The sequence below is a fragment of the Canis aureus genome, chromosome 8 (assembly GCF_053574225.1).
Source record: "Canis aureus isolate CA01 chromosome 8, VMU_Caureus_v.1.0, whole genome shotgun sequence".
NCBI lineage: Eukaryota > Metazoa > Chordata > Mammalia > Carnivora > Canidae > Canis > Canis aureus.
In genome coordinates, this window is record NC_135618.1 from 59,161,587 (window position 1) to 59,188,714 (window position 27,128).

The 27,128-nt window shown below is 44.1% G+C and overlaps 1 protein-coding gene across 8 annotated transcripts in view; it reads right to left on the minus strand.

Moving 5' to 3' along the window:
* The window catches only part of XPO6 (exportin 6), a 100,316-nt gene that overhangs the window by 7,521 nt on the left and 65,667 nt on the right, over positions 1-27,128 (minus strand). For 6 of the 8 annotated variants that reach the window (XM_077907130.1, XM_077907127.1, XM_077907122.1 and 3 more), the window contains 9 exons: positions 23,825-23,933; positions 22,034-22,126; positions 20,748-20,817; positions 14,162-14,321; positions 11,314-11,406; positions 8,504-8,648; positions 6,573-6,719; positions 5,517-5,706; positions 989-1,144 (listed from right to left, as the gene is read on the minus strand). In XM_077907130.1, the coding sequence (XP_077763256.1) occupies positions 989-1,144; positions 5,517-5,706; positions 6,573-6,719; positions 8,504-8,648; positions 11,314-11,406; positions 14,162-14,321; positions 20,748-20,817; positions 22,034-22,126; positions 23,825-23,933 (1,163 nt within the window). The remainder of the gene's footprint in view (positions 1-988; positions 1,145-5,516; positions 5,707-6,572; positions 6,720-8,503; positions 8,649-11,313; positions 11,407-14,161; positions 14,322-20,747; positions 20,818-22,033; positions 22,127-23,824; positions 23,934-27,128) is intronic. The other 2 variants (XM_077907123.1, XM_077907129.1) reach the window with 1 other exon arrangement.

Consider the following 27,128-nt stretch of genomic DNA (forward strand, 5'->3'; position numbering starts at 1 on the left):
GCATAGATATCAACAGGAGCCCTCCTTTTACAAGCTGCACCACCATCTCTCCCAAAGACTTCCTGCTGGAAGAAGCTTCCCCAACACCACTGGAGTCCATGATGGAAAGTGGGAAACAACTAGGGACATGCCAAAAAAACCAGTCTGGCGTCATGAACCTCTGGTTGACAACGGCTCACTAGAGAAGTGAAGGTCACTAGGAAGCCTCCTTCACCACTCGGCATCCACCAGCACTGAATTCTCAATGTAGATAGATCATTTTTGTGCTCACTCTGATGGAGCCATTCAACTGGGCCAACACCTGAGTGCTCTTACCATTTCTCTCTGACCACTAATCCTCGCACTCGGGTCAGGGGTTAAGTGGCTAAAAGTGGATAATGAGGGTGTATTCAGGCTGCATGGCCCTAGTCCATTAAAGGGATTAATTGCAGAAAATACTGGTTACATTTAGTCTGGTTCCACTTGCAGATCTAAACAATCATCTTGTACAGTACATTTTGGCTCTAATCTCACACACTCTGCTTACAAGAGGCAATCATGGAGTGCGTCCTGACTGACAAACCCCACTATCTCCCTTTTGAGAGCCAGGCCATGTGCAGTCACTGTGCCACAGCACCTCACTGGTGACACTGACAGAGGGAGAGAGGGATCCATGTCAGCAAAACCCATCTTGCCATTTAAGGAAATAAGCAGCACTCATGGGGAAAAGTTTTTTCTTCTGTACAATGACCCCATCACCTCATCCTCTCATATTCCACTCTGGGAGAAGGCAAAGACTCAGAAGTGAACACTATGCAAGATGCCCCAAATTGACTCTGGGCCACATGACACAGGTGCAAGGTCCAGGTAAGGTCTGCCCATAAGCATCCCTGCCCTCTACTGTCAGCATCAAGGCCTGCACTGCCCATGCCATGCATTCTGCAGAGCCAAGCAGTCATTCTGGGACTTGCCGGCACCAGCCACCAGGGGGCCTGCCGCCAGCTCCTACCTGACTGATGGATAAAAGCTGGAAAGAGGGCCAGGGAGACCTGCACGGATTCCTGCAGCGACTGGTAGCATATCTGCCGGGACTTGGTGGACTCTCCGGAGATATTCTCCACGATGTCCTCTAAGACGCTAAGTGTCTGGTGGATAATCACTTTTGCTGCAAATTGAGATTCAGTGCACGTTACAACTTGTCTGAGGATAAAGCAGGGTAAGGGAACACACGGGAAGGGGGGACATTTGCACAGGTATTCAGAGGACAGTTGCAGAAGTCTTGCTAAAGGAACACTGTCTCTCTTGATTGAGTTATCCATCTCTCTCTCTTTCTCCATACAACCTTTTCTCTCTTTTTGCCCTTTTACTGTCAGGACTCCAGTTGCCTGCCCACTCAGTTTTTTGCCTCTCTTCTGCTTCTATCCACCAGAAACCAGTCCACAGAGAGGGAAAGGTAAAGTGCAGCCTCTGGTTAGGGGACGAGTGAGAAACTCACAAGGCAACTACCCCAGGCAAGAATGGACACACGCAGATCAAGCACGCCTTCAGCTCCAGATATACCTCTGGTATATCTGGATCTCCTGAAATCCACACCAGCACCTGCCAGCACATGTGCTGCTGCTGTCCTCAGGAATAGACCATCTGATCAATTCTTGCCCACTGTGCCTGTGGCCTGACAATACATACAATTATCATATGATATTGTGTTATTAACCACAAACACTTCTAAGGAGACCCTGATGTGAATGCTCACGTGATCCCTCCACAGAGAAAGCAGAGGCAGTGGCCAGCAAACTGGCAGGAGCTAAGAGGACACAGCAAGGGCCCAGACCAGAGGAACCTAGAGAAGAACTACAGATGAGCACTAGATGGCTCTAGAACCGGGGCAAGCCCCTTGTCAGGACACTGGGGATAGCCAACAGCTCCACCTTTGCAGGGTTGCTGTGAGGATGATAGACAAGGTTGAGAATGTTTCAGCAAAGTACCTGACATATCAGAAGGTTCGGTACAGGGAAGCTGTCATCCTTCCCCAGCACTGGTGGAGTTGGCTCTCACCCTTACACACAGAGTTGCCTCCCCCATGGCTCAGGGAGCTGGGCAGACTCAGCCCTGGTGGAGCTCTGGAGGCTGAACCAGGACAAGGCTGAGAGCTGGCCTCCACCTGGCCACACTCCCTGGGCCCCCATGCTCACCAGCCTCTCTGGAGACTGAAGCGGCTTCCAGGGAAGGGTACGGCAGAAAGAATCGATGTCTGGCAGTGGATGCAACCAGGACTGACTCCTAACTCCACTAGATTCTAAGTCTCAGTTTCTCATCTGAAAGTGTGGATAGATAGATAAAACCACCTCACTCAAAGGACTGAGTGTAATTGAAAATAACAACTCACGACACTCCTGGTCTTCTAAAGGCTGGTCATGCAGACGAGGCATGTGAGCCAAAGGCACACGCGTCATACTGAAGGAGCCACTCACACAACACTACTCCAAGCACAGGGACTTAACCAAACCAGGAAACTGTACTTGGGTTAGATGTTTCCCCAAGAATACACAAGGCACAGGAGAAGTAGTTTAGGGGGAAAAGCTAACAGAGTCAAGAGACCAAAATCTGACCTCTGATGTGTAAGGAAATTGAAACAGTAACCAAAGTACATTCACAGAAATGTACATACAAGGGGAAACTAAAAGCACCATTAAATATGTAATAATAGGAGAATAGGTATATAAAATGTGGTATTCCACAGGATAGGATGTTACCAGACCATTAAAAACAATTCTTTCAAGAACAAAGGGGCGATGTGGTAAAGAATCAGGATCTGGAGCCACTCAGATGCAAGGCTGATTCCTGACCCCATTCCTTCTCTCTGATCCTAAGCAACCTACACCTGCGAGCTGGGGGCGGGGGTGGTGCAGACACACACACACACACACACACACACACACACACACGGGAAGGGCACTTTACAATGGAGAAACTGGCAGGCCCTGCTTCCAGCAGGTGACCACACTGAGCAGGCCAATAATGGGGCACATGGAAGCGATGCAACAGAAAGGACACAACACTGCCCAAGTGGTATTCCTGCCCAAACTGCTGGAAACAGTCAGAAGAGCTTACAGAACATTTTACAAGAATGTGGGTTTGGACTCTTCAAAAATGTCAAGATTACATAAAACACAAACCAGGAATGCTTTTCTGTATTAAAAGACTGGAAGGATTGGACAACCAACTAGAATACATGATCCCTGACTATATCTTGGATTTTTAAGAAGCAAAAAGGCCACTTTGGTAACACCTGGGGAAAATCTGAATGTGGTCTATATGTAAAATGACATTATCATTTACAAGGCTGCACAGCCTGGTTGTATTCATGGTGTTTGGGTTATATAAGAGAGTATCATGTTTCAAAAGTCAAGGTTAAGAATTCAGGATAAAGTGTCAGTGTAAGCAGCTTACTCTATTTATATGGCTCTGTTAAAAGTGTGGGGTGGGCAAGAAGACAAGTGTGGCAAAATATTAAGTGGTAAATCCTCAAGTGAGAGAGACAGTTGTTCCTTTGCTTAAGTCTTTCAAGTATTGTGTAGGTATCAAAATTTTTCAGTGTACTAAGCTGCAATGGGAAAAGCTTTCCAGGCCTTCGTGTTATCACTCATAGAAGAGGAGAAGACAAATTTCATTGGGCTGCAGGGAAGGCTGAATGAAGGAACGTGTAGAAAGTTCTCAGCCTAGCACTCAGCACACAGTGAACATGCCACAGATGTTAACTCTGCTGTTAAGTATATTCCCTGTGGAAATCACTGGTTCTGTTCAGCAGACAGCTCCAGCACACAGTTGCATGCACTCTGCAGGGAAGCCGTGGCCATATACTCGTATGTTCTGGCCAATGAAATGTGAGCAGAAATACAGAGGCCAGGTGTCACCTGCAGACCAGCTCCTGGAGCACTACTGCAACATCCCCCACGCCCCAACCTCAGTGTAAGCGCAAACTGTATAGCAGCCTCAGCAGCCTGGGGCCTCAAGTGACCAGAACAACAAGCAGGACATTCCCAACCCCCTTGATCCCAGCTGGACATGTAGTAGGAGCAAGAAATACCTCTTGTTACTGGATTAAGCCACTAAGATTTTGGCATTATTTACCACATAGCTTACACTGACTGATAATAAGTATATGTAAGATAAAGGGAGAAAAGACACTAGCTGTACGTAACCCCTAGGAAAACCACTTCACCTTACCCTAGTTTCCTCAGGAATTAAATCAGGATATCAACAGTAACTAACTCAAGGCTGATCTGGGAATTAAATTACTGAACACAAAACACTGAGATCCAGGACCCAACAAACACTAGACCGTGAAGGGTGGTGCTGGCACAGCCAGACATGCGGTGATGAGGAGACCACCCAGGCAGGTGCCCAGTGCATAGGGCACCCTCACTAACTCTGTTCTTTTTTTTCTTTTTTAAGATATTATTTATTTACTTGAGAGAGAGCAGAGCAAGAGAGAGAGCAAGAGAGACAGTGAGCACAAGAGGTGGGGAGGGGCAGAGGGAGAGGGAGAAGCAGACTCCCTGCTGAGCAGGGAGCCCAACGCAGAGCTCGATCCCAGGACCCGAGATCATGACTTGAGCCAAAGGCAGACCCTTAACAGACCCAGGTGCCCCTAACTCTGCCACTCTTAAGCACCCACAGAACTAGAGAAGACATTGAAACAGAGAAAAAGGAAGACAACAAGATTGCTAAAATGGTTACTTTCTAAAATACTGAAATGGGAGATTTAAGAGATTTTTTCCATTCTTTACAGTTCCTAATATTTTTGTAAAATGAGCACTTGTTAATGTTCCTGATTATAAAAATAATGTTCTTAGAAAGTATGTTGAGTACTTATTGCTATTTCTAACATTTCACAAAGCGTTTTTGTTGACATTCTATAAATGTCATCCAACATTCCAGTATTTTCTGGAAAATAGTGTGTGAAAATACTGTATTTTTAAAGTATTTCTACAAAATTTGTACTTTCTGGAAGATTTTTCAGAGAAATCTGATGCCTTCTATTTGAACTGTGTTTTCTTGATTCATCTTTTTCCTCCCTTTTGAATATAAACAATCAAATTTGAAGTGCCAATAATGAAGATACCAACTTCTTTCAAAGCCTCTGAAACACATGCATTTAGAGAAAGGTTAAAAATAGTTTTAAAAGACAGTACTTAAATCCATTTTTCCCAGTGTGTAGAGGTGAATTGCTTTGATTGCTTATACAAGTATCTAAAATGAATCAATTAGTCATTGTAGACTTTTTATCCACAGAAGACACCATCAATGGTTTACTTATTTTTGACATTTTAACTAAGAAAGGAGGTGTCCTACATTCAGGAAACCCGTCCAGCTGACGGGTTCACAGAATTCCAGAGACGCAGGATTCCACCAGCCAAGGCTGGCTCTCCCACCCAGCAGCCATGTGACAACAGACAGATGAATACCTCATCAGCCACAAAGGAAGTGCTGCCCTACCTGTCTTCCCAGGCTGTCCCTGCCTAGGGGATACTTACTGTCATCCAGTGGCATCTTCCTCTGTGGGGCAACAGCATTGGGTTTCAGGTTGCGATAGTCCCTTGAGAGTGCAGAGATGAGGCTGGCATGGTTGATGGAACGCACGGGCCACTGCTGTTCATTCTCAGGGAGGTTTGGCCACGGAAGCAGAAGGATGTTAGAGAGGGCTCGGCACACCAACACCTGAGCCTGGAAGAGACCCCCATGGGCATCCATCAGAGGGCAAAGAGCAACAGACAAGTGCACATTACATGGCCTTGGCACCTAGCATGGGCACACACAGCTCAGGCCTCCAGGCTCTGTTCCCCCAGACTGGGCCTGGAGCTTTGGGCCCAGCCAAAGGTAATGCAGGGAGGGGAGAGAAACTGAAGCAGTAACAACAAGTCTGGGTCCAACACATTCCAGACCCAGCCCTAATAATCTTTCTTGGTGCCATCACTTCCCCTCAATTCTGGTATCAGAAGACTTACAGAGGGAAAAGTCACAGATACTGCATTCAACACCCTCTGAGAAGCTGCTCAGAACAGGGATGAGAGTGTGAGGCAGTAAAAAAACCTCTTAGGACATATGCTCAGCGCTGTGTCCAAAGCACTATGTTCATATCCCAGGTGCTCTCAAGTAACTGCTTTGACTGCCCTCTGACACCACCTCTGTTTTGTTTTTAAACTTCTAGCCTGAGCCTCCTAAAGATTATGAAAATCTTTGTCTGGAGTGTCTCAACCCTAAGAAAATAAATATAACAATAAAAACAGACTGTTTCAAACCAAAAAGAATGCAAAGGGGACTCTTGACAACTCCAGTCAAATCGCCAGCTCTCAAAGCAGCACCATTTGTGTGCCTACCAAGAGGAATGTGTTACATCCTTATCCACATACTGCCTGCCGCCTGTGTTCGAAGGGCCTAATGAGAAAGTGCTGAGGCTGCCCTAAGTGCCACACGTAAAGAAACCGTCTCTGCTGGCATGGGCTGTAAGCTCCGAGTGCATAAGAAAGGTCTCCCTGAGTCTGAGCCACACGGCTCCAGGACCAGTGCAGGGTGGCCCTGGGGTCTCCCACCTTATCGACAAGTCGCTGAGCAGAGGCATCGGTGATTCTGTTGAATACTTTCTGCACCGCGGGGATACTGATCAGAAAGACGGGCCTCACAGTGGTGGCCAGGGAGACCAGTAAGTGGCACGCAGATAGCAGCAACTTGTCTTGGACCTGGAGACAGAAGGGGACATGTCAGCTCACTCTCCTGTGAGCCTAGTATTAGAACTTTAATGAGGCAGCCACAAGCCAAATAAGGCTCTGGGAGCCATTACCCACATGGGTTCTATATCAAAGAAATTTCTGGGGACGATGCCCAGCAATGCAACACCCTCCTCTGTGCTACATCTTGGCTCCTGACCTCAGGCCAGAAACACCACCTCTGGTTTCTCTTGTCCATAGTCACCAACACCTCCGGACTCAGTCAATTCTTAGCTCCACAATCCCATGGCAAATTTCTTGGCATACCATTCAAATTACTCGGCATTGTTCATCTCATTCCTCTAGCTCCAACCAAGTCAACCTTTCTCTCCACCTGCCTTTTTTATACTCCACCAGTCACGCCAGGTTCTCTTGCTTCCTCCCCTCGGTGTGCCAATCAAAAACTAAGTTCAAGGACCATCTGCCCTTTTCAAATTAGCAAGAGAAAATTCTTTATAGACAGGACCTAGTGCTGGCTGGTAGAAAAAAAAAAATACACATCAAAGAGTCGTGGGCATGTAGAATTATTTTGGGAAGAAATATTATAATTTCCTAGAACCACAAACTATCCGTCACCTTTAATCCCAATTTCTCTAAGAAAATCATCCAAAAGGATAAAGCTAAGTTCAGGAGTACATCATTTCAGAATTATCTAGGATAACTTTTTTCAAATGGAGGCAACTATAAAGTCCAGCAATGACTAGGTATATTATAAATTATATAAATCCCCCTCATGGGACATTGTAACTCATTTACAAATTACAATTACAAACTCAACAAAAATTTACAGAAAACAATACATTGTTCTGTTAAGAGCAGAAGAGAATGCTATGCCTGATTAAAACTACAAAAAAGGGATGCCTGGGTGGCTCAGCAGTTGAGTGTCTGCCTTTGACTCAGGGTGTAATCCTGGAGTCCCAGGATCGAGTCCCGCATCAGGCTTCCTGCTTGGAGCCTGCTTCTCCGTCTGCTTATGTCTCTGCTTCTCTCTCTCTTTCTCTGTGTCTCTTGTGAATAAATAAATAAAATCTTTTAAAAATAAAACTACAAAAAAACAAATCTCTATATGCTACATAATACAAATCAGTGTCTTCTCGAAGGACAACCCAGTAGAATCTTATCAAATTTACTTGGATACATCTTTGACCCAGCAAATCCACTTTCCAGGATCCATCCTACAGGGATGTACACACCAAGAACTCACTTCCATCAAAAGGAAAATTATAGGGATCCCTGGGTGGCGCAGCGGTTTGGCGCCTGCCTTTGGCCCAGGGCGCGATCCTGGAGACCCAGGATCGAATCCCACATCGGGCTCCCGGTGCATGGAGCCTGCTTCTCCCTCTGCCTGTGTCTCTGCCTCTCTCTCTCTCTCTCTCTCTGTGTGACTATCATAAATAAATAAAAATTAAAAAAAAAAAAAAAAAAAAAGGAAAATTATAAAACATTCCCACTACGGAACAGCAGTGTTTTGGAGGAGGGGATTAAAGAGTACCACAACTTTTTGGTCTATAAATTTGAACAATGTTTTATGTTTTCACAAAGAGCATGTATTTATTAGTGTGGGACTTAGCTAAAAAAATAAAGTTATATTTGAATTTATGTGGATCACAGCTCAAAAGGAACATTGAAATGACATATGGTTCTACCACAGTGGTAAGAATTATGGATCTAACACCAAGCAATACTTTAATTTTATAATAAGTAGGACAGAAGGACAAAGAGTTAGCTACAAAGTGTAGCCTCTGCTGTTTCAGGACCTTCGTGCTGATCAGAGGTGTGACTGCATCCATGGTGGTGGAGATAAGCGTAACAAATTGCTGTGTATTCTGCCGATGAGCTTCACTGCAATACTGTGCTAGCCAGTGAGAGTAAGCCTGCAGAGCAGCCAGGGACTGAGCATGCCTGCAAAGGGGAAAAGATGCAACTTTCAAGGTCAAGGCCAAAATACATTAGCATTAAACTCGTTTTCATAGGAAGGAAGAATTCCACCCAGTGCATTTGTTGTTCTAAGACACGTGTGACAGCACAGAAATAATTTACTTGCTCAGGTAGGACGTAAACATTGAAACTCATCATCTAAACCTTGCTACCACTACCTCTTACACAGAAAGCAATCAGCTCTCTAAGTCGCTGTGGCTTTTAGTGGAGAAAGCACTTGAGAAACCAAGAGCGTGAGTACTCAGGGGAGCACTCTCTCTGGGATCTCACTGCTCCTAGGACCTTTTAGTAGAAAGAGAGGTAGGATTCAGGCAGACACCACATGGAAATCAAATGGAGTATCAATTCAGGAGGGTAAACTGGCCTCAAGTGCCCCCAGATGGGATGCAAGAAGAACATACTGCTACCTATCTAGTGTTCTTGCTAAAAATGTTAAATATCAATCTCATACAGTACAAAAACAACTAGACAAATCCTGACTTTAAGATTTTCTTTAAAGAAAAAGAAATAAGGTCTAAATCTCTAATCAGTTTCTCTTTCCTTCTCTCCCTCTCTATCCTTCCCTTGCTTCCCCACTGGTCTAGATTATAGAAGATAAATATAATACATAATTATGATTAGTTAGACCTTGGATTAAAAAAATATATATATAAAGGACATTTCTGAGAGGACTGGGAAAATCTGAGTATGGAAAAATATTATATATACACATATATATTCTTAAAAATGCTACATACTGGGCACCTGGGTGGCTCAGTCAGTTGGTATCCAACTCTTGGTTTCAGTTCATGTCATGATCTCAGGGTCATGAGATTGAACTCTATGTCAGGCTCCACCCTCAGCACAGAGGCTGCTTGAGATTCTCTCCCTCTGTCCCCCGCCCCCATGCATGTGCTCTCTCTCTTGCTCTAAAATAAATAAAATCTTTAAAAAAAAAATGCTTTATCTGAGATCCTCTGTCTACTAAAAGGTCCTAGGAGCAGTGAGATATAGGTATTATTGTATCCGTGAAAGTCTCTGAGTGGTGAAAATATTATGGTTATGTAGGAAGATGACCTTGCTCCTAGAGAAACATGCTGAAGGGTTTATAGGTGAATTGACATGTTGACTGCAATTTGCTTTCAAATAGTTCACCTAAAAAAAAAAAAAAAAAAAAGTGTGTGTTCCTGTGTATACAAAAAAAAAAAGCGAATATACCAAAATATATATAACTGATGAATCTAGTGTGAGAGTGTTCATTCTATTTTTGCCCCTTTCTACAAAAGATGGGAACTTTTTCAAGATAAGAAGTTAGGTAAGAAAAGGTTAATACCTTTAACCTAAATACATTAAAGAATGAAAATACAAGTAATTCATGGTGACCCAGAAGTTATTTTGTATTTTATATTTAGAATGCATTGATCATTTTACCCTTCAAGCTCTTGAGTACCAAATTAAGAAAAAGGACATCTAAGTCTGCCTTTAGGGTCTAGGAATTTTAGTCAATCTATCAAATTCAGAGAGCTCCACAAAGCTGAAGAGAGGAGGCTCCAAAACTTCCTGAAATTGTGTGCAAGATGTTGTGTTTATGAGCAAATTAGCATTTTTCTCAGCAAAAGCTTCACAGCTTTCTCTAAAGTCTCAAAAAGTATATATATATATACATACGCATATATATACACATATATGCATGCATATACACACACATACTTTAAAAAAAAAAACCTAAACCACTATAGTAAATAAGACTATCATTTACTTAATTTGTAGCTAAAGAACTATCTAGAACAGGGATCAGCAGACTTTTTCTGCAAACACCAGAGTATAAATATTTTTGGCTTTGCAGGCCATATATACTCTCTCTCCATCACAGCTACTCAACTCTGCCGCTGTGGCACAAAAAGCAGTCACAGATGATATGTTAATAAATGAGCACAGCTGTGTTCCAACAAAACTTAATTTATGAAAGCTGGCAGTGGGCCGGATTTGGTACAGGACATAGTTTGCAAGGCTTCTGGGCAGTGTAATCTCTGGGATATGGCCCCATCTCCAGTCCCCATTCTTCTATCCCTTCTGTAAGTCACTTTCCTAATGGCTCCCCAGAATCCAGAAAGCTTCTAAGAGTGTGGTCCCTGAATGCCCTTCAAAATCACCCATGTTCTTATGTAACACACGAACACCCAAGAAGCCTTCTGCCCTCCTGCTGCAGTCAGAAGCTCTGAGAGAATGTGTTCCTTGAGTAAGTCCAGACCCAACAGTTTCAGTCAATGGCCTACAGGGTAAGACTCTTGGCACTCGAGTTGTTTCCACCTTGGTCCTCCCATAACTATCCAGCCTCCTCTCCTACCACACAAACTGCTCACAGCCTCCCTGACTGCGGGACCCTGCAACTCATCTGTGCCTTGGCTCATGCTGCTCCTCCCTCCTGAAATGCCCACTCCGTATGCCCTCTGCTTTCATCTCTCACCACCTGATGCACTCTACTTACTCCAACCACCCCCACCCCCAATCAACCCTCTCTTCCTAGGTTTGGAGGAGGGAGTCTTTCTCTTCTTCATGGCAGCCACCAGTGTCCCTTTTTACCTATAAAATGACAGGGGGCTAGAGGACTAAGTCTTACCCGAGGATGCACTAACAGCTCCATACTTACACATCGATGAGGTCAGGTTTCAGTACTGATGGCACAGCAGTTTCAATGTTGTACAACTTTATCTGAGATCCATACAGAGTGACTTTAACCAACCTGTTGGCAAAGAAATAGGAAAAAGAAAACACTCAGCTTATGGACTAAAGTAGACAAAATTGACAAGGCACCAACAAGGTCCTGAGGATAGGTATTTTTCCATCCAAATAAGAAATCAAGACTAGACCTTCAATTTTATCCCAAAGATCTGATCTTAGATGTACATAAAGATTTAAACAAGGATACTAACTAAAGCATGATTTACAGAATCAAAAACTTTTGATCACAAAATAAATAACCGGGAAATATAGACAATATACAAAATAGAAATAGTTAGGATGGAAATATTTCATGTTGTGTGTTTCACCACAACAAAAAATTCGAGAAAAAATAAACATTTCATATGGATATATGCGAGAGAAAACATAGCAAAATGTTCACTATAGAATCTAAGTGATCAGTATATATGGGTATTCACTATACAATTATTTGACTTTTTCTGAAGATTCAAAAATGTTCATGATAAAATGTTTGAAGGAAGGGGCAGAGCATGAAGTATAAGTTTTTAGAACCAAATTGAGGGGTTTTTAACTTTGAGCACAATCCTTTCAGAAGCAAATCGCTGAGACCGTTGGCTGCCCGAGGGCTCACTGCATACAAACTGACAGCCAGCTCTAAGGGGAAATGGAAAATGCCTCTTTCCTTAGAGACAGACGTTCCTTTCTGGGCAAAGGGAAGAAGCTGGAGGCCCAGCAAAAGTTCTGTCTGTGCTGGCTCTCTACAGAAGCCTAGGAGCAGGTCTGAGGCAGATGCCAGGGAAGACATTGGGTGTTCTTCTCCCAAGGTACAGTGTAGAGCTTCTCAAGCTTCAATGAGCCAAAGAATCCACCGGGGAGGCTTGTCACTGTACAAGCCCGTGGTTGTGAGGAGCCCAGAAATCTGCATCTCTGAAAAACATCCAGGGCTCCATGCATGCAGACCACACTCTGAAAACTGCTCTTCTCTGAAGGGAGCAGAAAGCAGGACTTCCCTAGAAAACCACAAGGTTAAAGTCCCAAAGCATTCAAGGTGGGAGGAGCAGTCAGAAAGTGAGGGTCAAAGAGCCAAGGGCTCTCAATCTGAAGTTCTGGGAAGGGACCAGGGTGCTAACATAGTGATGCACCAACGTGCAGCTGGCGTTTAATTCTCTAAATTGCTCTACATTCTGTACACAGTAAGTGTACATTTCAGTGGCACTGAATATACTTATTGTGTGCAACCACTGCCACGCGTCTCCTTCACCTTTTCATCCTATAAAACCCACAATCCGTACCCACTAAAGATAAACTCCATTGCCCCTGCCCTAACCCTGGTGCTTGCCATTCCCCTTTCTCTCTGGTTCTGACTATTCTCTGTACCTCACATAAGTGGAATCATACCATGTTTGACTTTACATTCTGTTTTCACATTCTACAGCATTCTTTAGTGCTATTCTACACTTAAAATGGACTTCTAAATGTGTCGTTCATTATTTATTTCTACATTTTGCAGTTTCACTAGTACGTTTGTTGTGTGTAACCTCTAAGTGAAAAATCAACTAATCACACTGGCTATGAAGATCACGTAGCCATAACAAGGAGCCTTCTCCCACACTTTATTCTAAATGAAGACAAATTAACAGTATCTTCAAGTACTGGGCCTGCAAACCCAAGCAGTGCAGAAAAATGTACATATAAGGACCTATAAAAAATAATGATGTAGGGACTCTAAAGTCTGAAAATTGGGATTTCATATAGGAAGAAAGACGCATCCCACTCCTCCTAACCATTAATGGAAACAGGCTTAGCCTGGAAAGAGAGGAAAAAGGGCACTGTAGGTAAGAGTTCTGTGGTTTGGAAAGAGCAGGAAACTGGCTACAATCCATGTGTTCCCTCCTGTGAACAGTGTGACCTGAAGCAAGGTACCTGCCATTTCTGGGCCATAGTTTGCTCACAGATAACATGACAATCCCCATCCCTCAAAGTAAAGAATGAAATGAAATGTACAAAATCACTTTTGAAAATGTCCAACTGCATGCTACTTTTATTATTAATATTAATCTGGCTTCGGGCTTGGCTCTGCTTGGTGTGTTACCAATGATATGGCTATGGGGCAATGAAAGAATCCAGTCTCGACTTTGGGCTGGCTGGACCCACATCCATCCAATTTTGATCTAATCAATCCACGTTACCTTTAGACAATCTAAACCTATCACATTTGAAGCATCTGATTTTTTAAGCATATGAGTTCATGAGGGGGGAGGCGGGGAAAGCCTGAGCAGTGGGAAGTGGTCCTCAATAAATGCAGCTATCAACCCTAAGAGGCACCCGAGGGGAGGAGTAATGAAAGAAGCCTGGTGGTGGAGAGGTTGGCAGCCACCTCTTGGGTCAGCTTAAACTCCTGAGGATCTTTAACAGAACTAAGAAAAATCCCACCTCTGGCATATGGCTGTCCAATTAGAAGATGCTGACTATTTGTCTCCTGCCAGAGTTTTCCTATTGTCTCTTTACCTTGTAGGCAGAGATATAAGATTGACCTCACTTCGTTTCTTCTGAGGCTAATCCTGTCTTTTATCTACAGACTCAATCTTTGACTAGTAGCACTGTGCTAAGTGCTTCCTCTCATTAAATTCTCACAATAAGCTACAAGATACCAGAGTCCCCCTCCAAGTTACAGACAACAGACCTGAGTTCTCAGAGGTTATCTGCTCCACATGCACCTCATGCCTGGCAACATGCTGCCCAAGAAGCACAACTGGGTTCTGAAGATGGAAGGGTGCCAAGGAACCACCGCCTACCTCTCCACAACTGTGAGGGCATCACTGAACCGCGCTGCAAACACATCTCCGATGAAGTACTCGGCCAGCCGGCCCACAGCCTGCAGAAGGGAGCTCAAGTCTCTTAGGGAGCAGTGCAATCGCCGACAGTCGTTTTCTGCTGTGATGTTCAACCTGTGACCTGTAACATAAATACCACAAATGGTTTCCCTTGGGAAGAACATGCTTTAGTTACCACTACAGGGAATAGCTCTTCCAGGCAGACTACAGTGAGCAAAACCAATTCTTGAGGGGCACCTGGGTAGCTCAGCTGGTTAAGTGTCAGACTCTTGATTTCAGTTCAGGTTATGATCTCCGGATTGTGAGATCAAGTCCCACCGCATCAGGCTCTGCATTCAGCATCTGGCTCTGTGTTCAGTGGGGAGTCTGCTTGAGATTCTCTCTCTCCCTTACCCTCTGCCTCTCCCCCTACTGCACGTGTGCACACACACAGTCTCTCTCTCACTAAAATAAATCAATCTTAAAAAAACAAAAACAATTGTGAAACACAGCAACCCACATGCTGCTTTGCGTCTCAGTAACTAGCCAGGACAGCAAGGCCCTGTCTCCACCCAAACCCATATCCACAAGCACTCTAAGGCCAGAGAGAGTGAACACAAGTGGGACACAAAGCCTGGGGTATGAGAACATGGACTGAGTGTCTGATGTGATTCCTCTTGACCCTGAGGTAGTAACAGCATCAATCTTACACCCAAGGAAACACACGCAGGGAGGTCCAGTCATTTGCCCAATGCAGGTCATGATTCTGGGGCAGAACTGGTATCCTAGGGTAAGCCTCCTCAACGGCAAACCTGCTTGCCTTCTACACATGGCCCTGTCACAGAATGGAATCTCCATGGGCTGACAGCTAGAATTCACCTCTGTTCACAGAATAGGGTGTAGTCAGCAGGTCCCAAGCAGCAGTCTGGAAGAAAGGCCTAGAAGACACAGGTGCCCTGCCACCTGCTGGCTCTAGGCCCCAGTGAGCCCTTCTAAGTCTTAGCTCCTTATCTTTAAAATGGAAAATAATGCTCCCATCAAATTCACTAATGTGAGGGCAAAGTTAAAATATATACAGAACCCTATAAACTATAAAGCATCACTAATGTTTGTAATAATTATATATAACAAAGAGCCTGTGATTTTCTAAGGCCTGAAACTTACTTTTTAGTAAGATTTCTTCACACTGAGTGAAGATGCAAAGGAGAAAGACAAAAATATCTGCTATTAGGCCACCCCTCCCTGTGGACCCCTCTTCACCAAGGTCCACAAAAGACAGTGGGAACTGCTTGACTGGGAGAGCTCGCTCTGCAATGGATAAAAGTTCTCTGTCCTCACCCAGTCAGAGGGAGGGTAGAGTAGCGATAATGGGGAGACCCTTGCCCCTGCCCACAGGGCACCTGTAATGCCACCACTCCCGAAATACCAGCCCCGTCCCACTGCCATCTCAGGAGTTTCCTCTCTGTTAGGAGACAAGAACTGGCTAAAGGCAACCCTCCTCCCAAGGCATCCATTCCACAAACATCTTCCCAGAACCCAGACCTAAGCACACAGCTCCCCTTAAGCAAGGTGCCAAAACTCCCGGGGCTCTCTCCTGGCTCTGTAGGAGAACATTAACATCCCCAGCATCAATTCTAGAACTCTTGTGACCTCAATGCCTCCTGCCATTCCAATTTCTCCCTGCACCCACCATTAACCCCTGGTGCCTCAGGTCCCTGCCTGGACTGCCCACTGCATATCTGGCCACTCACACCTTGCACGCTCTTACACATTTTCCACACTCACATAAGCACTATATCTTCTGGGAGGCCTTCCCTTTGCACTACCCAACAGAAGGAATGTACACTTTCCTCCCTCCCTGCCTTCCCCTCCAGGACACCTCATGTGCTTATGGGAATAAATCAAGGATCTCCAAGTCCACTCATGGACTATGAACTTCTTCCCTGTGAAGAGCTGAGGTCAGTATCCAGCCCAGTGCCGGGTCTAGAATAGGTGGCCACACTGAATGAATGAATTAGATACCACAGAACACAGAGCAAACTAGAGCAGGACAGGGAGTCTGGGGCGGAGGGTGTGCTGGAGTTCCTCATACTGCCCTTGGGAATGTTCCCTTGATTATTTAAACATGACTATGGATAACCAACACCTGTGGAAATGCAAATAGCAAGGCCGAACACCTAAGAAAGTGCTGGGAAGTAGCAAGTTTGATGCCTCAGATCCTACACTGACTTCCAAGTGTTGAGACTGGAAACAGAGCCCTCAGAGGCAGACAGGAGTCTGGATAAGAGTGTGGGTCACATCCTGAGGATCAGGAGAACAAAAGGAAGGGGCAACTCAAGGAAGGACCTTTCAGAGACAGAGCCAGTGACAAAGGCTGGCTTTTGCTTGCCTCCCAAATCACCTGTTCCTCCACCCTCCACCCTGCACTGGGAGCAGCACCTCGGAACAGTAAACAACAACTAGGATTCTCAGCTTGTAGGCAGCACTGCCCAGGCCTGGGGGTGGGCGTTGAGGAGAGCAAGCCAGCTCTTCCAGTCAGCACAAGAGGTTGGCTACCCCACACGGCCAGCCAGATGAACCCAGGGAACAGACAGAACCAGAAGTATTCTCGGTCACGTGCAGAGAACACTGCCTCTCCTCTCCCAGCTAACAAAAGCACCACAATTATGTACCTTCTGAATGTCTAGGATTTTCAGGTTACAGCTAAGTAACTGATTCCCAGGGTAAACTAAAATGTGTTCTTCCTTTGCATACCAACAAAGTTTAAGGCTGTAGAAATAAAGCTTTAAGAAAACTCTACCCTGAAAAAAAAAAAAAAAGAAAAAGAAAACTCTACCCTGGAACTGGATGTGGGGGTAGTAGAGGCCAAAGAGACAAGGCCAGCCCTCCTTCCCCAAGGCAATATGGTTTAGTGCCTGCCTTCAGCCCAGGGCGTGACCCTGGAGACTCGGAATGAGTCCCACATTGGGCTTCCTGCGTGGAGCCTGCTTCTCCCCTCTGCCTGTCTCTGCCTCTCTCTCTCTCTGTGTCTCTCATGAATAAATAAATAAATAAATCTTTAAAAATAAATAAATAAATAAACACGAAGGGGAACATTCTGTTTCTCTTTTAAAAACCAAAGCAAGATACCACCCTAAAGTAGGTTTCCACTGGAGTACAGTTCCTAATAGTCATTAAGTCATCCCGAGCAGGCCTGTCCCCTTGTGCCTGATCCACATGAATACACCTGAGGCAGGGCCTCCTCCCAGAACTGCCCCTGGGGTCTGTTCCCGATGCCTCTCCAGAGAGTCTTCCATCTTTAAACAGCTTGGTCAGAAACAATGAGGGGAAAAGTGTCCCCCATTCGAACCCCACACCCGCCAATTCCTTATTATCATACCTGGTCCCACCCCTTGAGGGAATACAAAACAAGCCTAAGCCTGCTGACTGACATATGGCAGTCTTGGGGAGAGGTGAAGAAGATTCTCCTCTTGGCTGAAATACACCCCTGGGTCCCTTCATTTCCCATGTCACCCTCTACTGAGAATCCTTGACATCCTGACCCATTCCCCTAAAACCCACCTGAATTTGTTAAACAAAGAGCAGTACTTAGAATAAAAAACAGCTTGGGATTACTGTGATTTTAAACTATTAGTCTGAACCATAAGAAATTCCTGATGTTTAACCATTTCTGACCAACCAAAACTGCAATTCCATATAATTAAACTGAATACACATGTGCCATGGAAGGTTCACATTAATGCAAACTGCAGCTGCAAGGCAGACAAGTGCACAGGAAGTACCCCAAATCAAAGTTGCCACCCCCTGGCCTAGAACCCTCATACTACCAGTAGCACAAAACACTGCAAGCAATCACCTCAACTCGAGGGGCAGGCCTGAGTTCCCACTGAGAAAACTGTTCCAAACCACCCACATCTTATTCTATTTGGTGAAGGCTTAGATGGCCCTCTAATAGCAAAGAATTATCTGCAAAGGGGAACCCTCAGAGGGGAATTACTGCTACAGAGGTTTTTGAAAGAGAAAATATCATGGCCACACTGAAGTTCTCTCTCCCATAAAGCAAAATCACCCTGAAGCTGTCGAGATGCACCCTTTACCACGTCCAAAGGACAGCTCCCTGGCAAATCACTGCCCTGAGAAAAAAACATTTTAATGTGAAATATAACTCACTCTTCTCTCTGTTGGGGAGTGGGGAAGTAGGGGTGTAAAAATCGGCATTTGAGGAATTTCACTCTGAGAGAACAAGTAGGTCGTATATAAACCCCAGCAGAACAAAGAATGTAAGATACACAACAACCAAAGACAGGACTTCTCAACCCACAGACGGTGAGAACAATCAACAACGGGAGCAAAGAGTGACCCCCCAGGGGAAGAGATGTGTAGCCACTGAGATACCACAGCGACAACATGTCTTGCCTTGGACCTAATCAGAGACATGGAGGTAGAAGACCAGCAGTGGTAAGCAGTAAGACTCCAGTCTACACGGGCTCCAGGGGAGACCCAAGAATTACAGGCTGGTGAGAAGCAGTACATGTTAACGTGAGGGGCACCCTGTCAAGAGGAAGACACCACAGTTTGTTATGAGGCAGTAAGGCTGCCATTACAACACAGAGCTTATCTGAGAAGGTGAATGACCATGGGAACCAGAGAACAAAATGTATTCAGAGTTTCCATCTTTTTAGTAGGCTTTGCATTGGAAACTTGGCTTTGGAGCCAACAAGGGATGGGGAATGCTTTGCCATGGATAAGAGAGCTTGTTTTAAAATGGGAAATATTTCTTTGGCCTGAGAGGATTTGCCCCTGGAGTATGCACCAAGGTCAGCGTTAGGGATAAGATTTATAAACGATCTGGAAATACCAAGTACACTGTGAAATTGCCAGTAAATGGCTCTCAATGAGAACCAGGTATATGATATTTCATGTAGGGAAAAATAAATCAGCTTATCCTTCTCGGATGAGAAATTCTAAGTTACCAGTTACCTCTCAGAAAAAGGATTTAAGAATCACTCAGATTTTTGCCTGAAGACAGACTCAATGTAACATAAAGAAGGCAGCTACAATCCCGAAAAGGAACATAGGGGTCAATGCAGGGGGAGAGGGGTGTTTGCTCCACTTTTTTAAAGATCAAGAATAATGTACTGAGGATGCTGAGTACATTCTAATTTGATGAGTGGCCCTGAGGGAGAGACCACCAGGGCACAATTTTTTCCCCAAGAATGGATGCTGGAAACATGTGTGGCACTGGTACACAGTCAAAGGATTTTCATTAATGTTGACAGAATATTTTACATGCATGTTTGCTTTGAAAAGTGGTCTTTTAAAGTTCTTTTTAAGTTGTTCTTAGCCTATCTACAAACTTTGGGGCATGCCAAGTCCCATCAACCTCCTGGGGCCCAGTGGATTATTTAGAAGCTAATAGAGTCATGGAAACAAACGTCACAGGCCACTAAGAAGGGCAGCCTCCAAAAGAGCCTCTTATGGAGGCTCTGCCATGAATAACAAGCTCGTCCAGGAGATTGTCTGTACCCACGGCGGCTGTGTGCCAGGCTGAGACAACAGTTACACAACAGAGGGACTGGAGGCCAAGGCCAGGCACAACTCCCAGAGGGGAGACATTGTGAGGAAGAGCAGTAGGACATGGCCACCAGAGATTGGGGGTGGGGGGGGGGGGTGGCTGGCTGAGCAGTGGGGTGAGCACAGGTGCATCTGCAAGTGCAATGATTAAGTTTCCCGTGTTTGCAGCTAGCAAAATTGTTGTCAGATTTGAGTTAATTCAACTCTTCAATCCTTCCCTCTTACACCATCCTGGGAAAAATGAACATCTCTGGACATCAATTTCCTCTTCCACAAAACAGGAGTCAGTGGTATCAGTCCTCTAAGCTCCAGGACAGCCAAAAGAGTTAAGGAGAACATAGACCAATACTACACAGTGCCAGGCAGGTAGTGCACGTTCTCCAAACGGAAGCTGTTATTGTTATCAACAAAATAACCCCAAAATGCAGAGCCTAAACACCAGGCAGGCAAAGCCTACAAAAGGTCACCCTAAGTCTTTCAACCCAGCCATGACCAGGCCTCCCATGGGCCATCTACAAGAGGAGAGTTACAAGCTGGAAACATGTGCCTCCTCCAGAGCCACTGGGTCCTCCTGCTTCTGAACACCAGGGAGCAAAGAGCACAAAGCACAGAAGCCCAAGGCTATTTTTCCCTAGCGTACTTGCTGGTTTAAAAGACATAAGTAAATATTCTAATTGCTGGGGGGGTTTTCAAAGTCCTCCCTCTCTCTGCTCCAAACTAGCGCCCCCCCCCCCACCTCTTCAGAACACACTGTCAAAACCTCATCTTTTACCTCCCCCCACAGCTCCTTTTGACCATGATTCTTTTAAAAAGCTTTCCCTATGTAGAAGTGAGGAGAGATAACTTCCCTCCCTTCAATTCCAAAGGAAACTCTATTCTGGTGGGGAGGTAACAGCAGAGAAATCATGTTCCAACAGCAAAGACAGCAGTAATTAAATATCAGCCCAGTATTTTTCTTAATGTTGGTTAAATTAGAAAATAAAAACCAGTTTACCTGACCCTGAAGTAACTATAAACTGCTGTAACCCCAGATAAACTTCTAAATTGTCCTGAAGAACTGGGAACTGAAAACAAAGAAACAAAGATTAAAAAAAAAAAAAAAACATAAATGCAAATTTTAATAGCATTTTAACATTAAAACATTACAATCATCTATGGGGGGGGGCATCAGATAAAAGAAACTTTTCTCTGGGAACCTTCACAGGCAGCTAAGCAGAAGTGTCTCCATTTGGTGCCTGCTCTCAACAATTTCTACAATTCACACCACCAATTAATGTTTGGAATAAAAAAGAAAACAACATATCAGTTCAATACTCTTTAACTAAGTGAAGCAGTGGATGCTGGGTATGGCTGTCATAACTGCAATGTTCCTAAAAGAGGACATCAAACCCCAAATGATCTATACCTTCTATAGCTCAGAGACAGGGTCTATTTATCTCCCTTCAATTCCAAAGGAAACTCTATTCTGGAAAGAACTACCAGATATGCCTTATTGAAGTGCATGGCAAAATGAAAAGACAGGCCAAATTTTTTGGAAGTCAGATTCCCCTACTCATTTAGCAGACAGGACCCTCATAACCAAAGCTGTATTTTCTTTCTAAAGCTGCTAACTCAATATTAAGATAAAGATCAGACTTTAATGTGACAGGCCCCTATGAAAGGCAGCTGGCAAAACACAACAGCACTTTCTCCTAGAGAACACAAGCCCCCCAAATCATCTTGCCCTTGAAGAAGAGCTGGGCTTAGTGAAATCTCCTCAAATAACAAGCACCACTTAGTGAATGAAAGCAGTCCTTATGACTAAGATTCTAGCACATAAATATAGGCAGAGTGCTAGCGATGAGCTTTACAAAGGCTCACTTTCCAGCAATGCTTTTAAGTAAGTCTTCTACGTGGCCTGGCCATTTTTGAGTTACTGACGCAGGCATGAAGGCATTAGGAAAATTCCTATTACATCCAAGAGTTTAGGAAAGAAAAACAGTGCTTCTAAAAGCTGATTTAAAATATTTGGGGGGAAATGTTAACTTGTTAAACTTGAGGGTCGGTTATGGTAATTATTATTCTCTTTCATATATATATATATATGCACACACACACACACATATATACACACATATATATATACACACACACACATAAAATGTGTGTGTGTGCGTGTGTATAGATTTATTTTTATTTATTTATTTTTTAAATACCCATGAGCAATAAAGCTTACTACTCATGCTACATGTTCAGGGAAAAAGAAATAGGCTCTTCATTCCCCTCCAAGTGGTGAGTTACCAGTGTTGAGAAGGCGTGTGTGGGAAGGAGCTCCATCACTTTGGCCACTACCTCCAAGCTCTGGCGTAAGTACCGCTGCCACTCTGTCTGCTGCTGCGGGGGAAACACAAAAGGATCAGCTCTCCCAGAAAGACAGAGTCCTGTCATCTCCCCTGCCCATTTATCCACAACCTCAAGTCCACTCTCAGACATAAGATCTTAAAGAAATGGCTTATGATGGCACTGGGTTATTTAGTACTTTAAAAAGATCAATCTAGAGTACTTTTTTTCAATCCAATGAATTCATAAAAAGTTATGCCCTCAGCACAGAATCCACAAGGAATGATCTAATTCTTCTCTTACGGTCACAGGAATATGGATATTTTAAAAAGCTCCTGTGAAGTGCTCAAGCCTCCTTTCTGACGTCCTAGCTATAGGAAGTGGTCACTCATTCCTTAACTTCTGAGATAGTCCATCACTACCTTCCTAATCAGTATACGGACTATATCAATGCCACTCAAAGTATGGTCCACAGACTGGGCGGCACCAGCTTCTCCTGTGGGCTTATAGGTAATACAAATTCTGTGGTCCCCAGCTCCAAAGCAAAGTCTATTTAACAAGCTGTCCCAGTGATTTTTAACCATGCTCAAATATGAGAAGCACTGTACTAAATCATATGGTTAACAAGAAGTGAAGCTCACGTTTACCAAGCACCGACAATGTGCCAGGCATGTAGCCAATCCTTCTATAAGCTACCATCATATAACTGTCAGCACAGGCTAGTCAGACACATTCCTCTCCTTTTGGGAGAGGAGATTAAGGCTCAGAGATACTGAAGGCCTACATGTCTATCTCCTTTGGGCCTAAGGCCTTTGGGTTTCAAGTATAAGGCTCCTTCTAACCCAAACATGGCCACCCTTAAGGTCTCAACCATGCCACTGTCACTGTTATTTTGAAAATTCTACAGTGCATGGTGGTTAAGAAAAAGGATCATAAGAATTATGTCCTTCAACATATTTTCTTTATCCATGATGGGCACACCAGCATCAATAAATTCAAGATTGATTTTAAGACACTGATTTACAAAACATACTCAAGAGAGACTTCCTACCATTCTAGGCTTACCATTTAAGTTGTTCTTTATTTCCACCTGCATCCACCTGACTTTTGTTTGTTCCCCAGAATGGGGAGCAGAGGTGTGGGTGCGAGGCAGAGGAACTAGAGGAGGGCACAGCCCTTACTAAATCTCTCCTCATTGTGCATATGGTTTCTCGGCTTATATCTCTAGTTCATACAGATAAAAATGCCTGTCAACTTCCTTTTATAATTAACCCAAAAAGATGCCTAGGATATACAGCTGACCCTTGAACAACAGGGGTGTGAACTGTACAGGTCCAGTTATATGGGAATTTTTTTTTTACTAAACAGTACAATACTGGAAATTTATTTTCTCTTATGATTTTAATAACATTTTCTTTTGTCTAGCTTAGTTCACTGTAAGAATACAGCATATATAATACATATAACATACAAAATACAGATTAAGTGACCGTTGGTTGATAAGCCTTCCAGTGAATAATTAGGCTGTTAGCAGTTGTGTGAGAGTCAAAAGTTATATTCAGATTTTTAACTGCAGGTGGTCAGCATCCCTAAGCCCCGCACCATTCAAGGTCATCTGTAACCTTCATATGCACAACTCAAACTGTAAGGCTACTTTGGCTCCAGAGCAGAGAGCTTACAGGTTCCAAGTCTCCGTTTGGACTCACACCAAAACACGACAATGACTAAGGTTGATTAGGACATGCCGCTTACATCGTCATCCAAAGTCTCGTCATCCAGCTCCTCCAATTGGGCCTGATTGTATCTGAACTGGATTCGATTCAACACCTCCGTGAGCAAGAGGACTAGAGCATCTTCGTACCTATGTGGCAGGGAGAAATTCAACATCAGGTGACAGCAGGCTTTTAGCCTAGGATTTTGAAAGGGTCTCCTGCACTATGAGAAAGAACAGCATCCCTGCTGGATTATCACATACAAACAGCATGTTAACTAGATTTAGTTTGTGGGCTAAGTGCAATGGTAGCAGGGGTAGTTATTCATTTCACTATGTTCCGGCACCTTCTTGATGGACTAACCTTTTATCATTAGATGATATCCTTCCTTTTCCCTGGCAGCCACTTTTTTGTTTTTAAAGTAGACTCTATGTTCAGCATGAAGCCCGATGCAGAGCTCCATCTCACACCCCTGAGATAAGACCTGAGCTGAGATCAAGAGTTGGATGCTTAACCGACCCACCCACCCCCCACCCTGCCCTGCCAGCAGCTACTCGTATTTTAAAGTCTGTTCAACCTGATATTAGCATAGCCTGAATCTCTTTTGGTTACTGCCTGCATGGAACAGATTTTACTTTCAACCTATTTGCGTCTTTGAAACTGGAATCTTACTATAGACAACATGTAGTTGGAACATGTTTTTTTAATCTATTCTGACAATCACTGCTTTTTAAACCAGAGAAGTTAATTCTGCACGTTTAATGTCATTACTGAAAAGGAGGGACTTCTGCTACTGTGCTACCTATTTCCTCCAAGTCATAGCTTTTGTTCTGTTCCTCTATGACCACCTTCCTTTTGTTTACCGATAATTCCTAGTGTGCCGTTTTCATTCTCTTGTCATTTCTTTCACCATGCATTTGTGGGTTATTTTCTCAATGGTTTGCTCTGGGGATTACAGGTAATTATATACAAACATCAACTTATACTAATTCAATATATGATTCAATTCAATAATTCAATCCTTTTAATACCTGTGAGAAGTAGGTGTCACTACTGGTGTTTTTCTGATGAGGAAATCAGAATTAATAAAAGTTAAGTAAACTGCCTGAGGTCACCAAGCTAGGTGATCTGAAGTTGGGGCTCCAGAATTCAACATTCCATGCTCTCCACATAAACCAACAATGATCTTTGATCCTGCTCCACCCACTCCCCAAAACCTTACCTTCAGTCAATTTTTCAGAACACTTAAAACCTAAAGTAAGAAATGGAAAAAGTCTGGGGAAACCCTGCCCTTTGACCTATATCTAAGAACTCCTCAAAGAAACATTTAAAGCCCCAGGCCTGGATATTTCCCACATGTGGTAAGAACCCACCTCAGAAGACACCAAGTTATATGCAGCAACTGCACCACAAGGACCAACAAACCACTAATTTTCAAGAACAAACCAGCTGCCTATCTGTCCTGAAACATTTCTAAGGTAGGTTCAGAGACTACTCCCACTCATAAAGCTGGGCACCCATGCCAGGCACTCAGCACCGATCTACCGCATACCTAGGGATGCTGGGGGCTGAGAGTGCACAGAGCACACTTCTCTGCCTGGAGGTTCTGCAGCAGGGGCACTGCAGGAAGACCCAGAGGTAGAGGGGGCACAGGCACACCAATCCTCCTGTGGGCTCCCTGTTCTGGCACAACTGCTTCAGTCAACCATGACCTGGCGGTAATAAATGGTTCCACTTTCCACTTCCCCATTCCTAGAACCAGCCTCATGCACTTTCAGAGGTACCAGCAGGTACCAGCAGATACCAGCTTGCACTCCCTCCTCTGAATATCAGCTCCATGGGGCCCTTCATCTGAGCTCCTATGGCAGCTGGGTGCTACCCTCTCCTCAGAGACCTGAGCTCTGGCTGCATGAGGCCTATCCCTCTGATCTAGATTTTAAAAACTCCACCTCTTTCGTTGTACCCTCAGCCCTTCGAGTGGGACTGCTCCCTGTAGTTTTTATCTGCCTAATCTCGGTGTTTCCTTCTAGCTCTTCCAATCCTCCAACACCAGTGAAACTGGTAATTTCCTACACTGAATTCTTAAAATAATTAAGTCTGGTTTCCATTTTCCTGACAGGACCCTACCTAATAAACCATCTAATCCAATGCAGGTGAGTACCAGGACAAGCTAACCAAAGCTAAAACGTATTTAATGCCAAGATCAAATACACCATCTAGTCTAAGTTACAACTCCTGTAATGAGACACGTTAAAGACAGTCTAAAAACTCCATTAGGATCCTCCTGAACTGTCACATTGCAGTTTGGTGAGTGTAAGAGCACATTTTTTCCACTAAGACAGAAACACTGACCACCTCTCCCCCTCAGCGTTTGCAAATGATTTAACAACCTAGGCTAGATGGGTAACTGAACATGCCCCAGAAACAAATGCTGGCAGCGAAAATCACTAATAAAATAGGCAGTATCTATTGGCACTATCACTAATAAAATGGGCAGCCCAGGTGGCTCAGCAGTTTAGCGCCGCCTTCAGCCCAGGGCATGATCCTGGAGACCCAGGATCGAGTCCTATGTCAGGCTCCCTGCATAGAACCTGCTTCTCCCTCTGCCTGTGTCTCTTCTCTCTCTCTCTCTCTCTCTCTCTCTCTCTCTGTCTCTCATGAATAAATAAAATCTTAAAAAAAATAGTATCTAAAGGAAAAATTGCCAATAGTCTCAAAATCCTATTTCAGTAGACTTCAGAGAAAGTTAAGATCAAACACTTAAGCCTGGAGCTTATATTTGCCATTTGCTCAGACAAAAAATTCCTAAAGTTAGTTATAGAAGTTTTATGCTATAAATTGCTATGATGGACCAATGCATTTTCACAATTTTTCTAGGAAAGAAAATCTACTTCAGACTAAAGGGCAGATGAAACTTGTCATCTACAAATTACCTTGCTAAAAGGGAATTTAAAGACTTTGTATGCATAGGATAATCCTAAATTAGACCTAAAACCCTACTGGCAGTTAGCAACTCTAGCTGGGGGGAAAAAAAAATTATCACATAAAAAATTATACCCAACTAGGAACCAGGCTAAAGCACACTTAGATAGTAACTGCTCCCCCAAAGTGTTTGATGAAGGCGGGGAGAGTGTATGGGTGTAACAGACTCTGGTGACCTACCCAATACCCTTTCTTCCTTTCTCTTTCAGTTAGACAACTGAAAGAGGCACTTCAGTTAGACAACTGGCACTGAGGCAACTGGAAGATTACCATTTCCCAGCCTCCCCTGTAGATGGCAGTGGTTGAGGATATAACTAAGAGAAGTCATTAGGCCAAGCCTCTTTCAGAGCATCTTTTGTCCA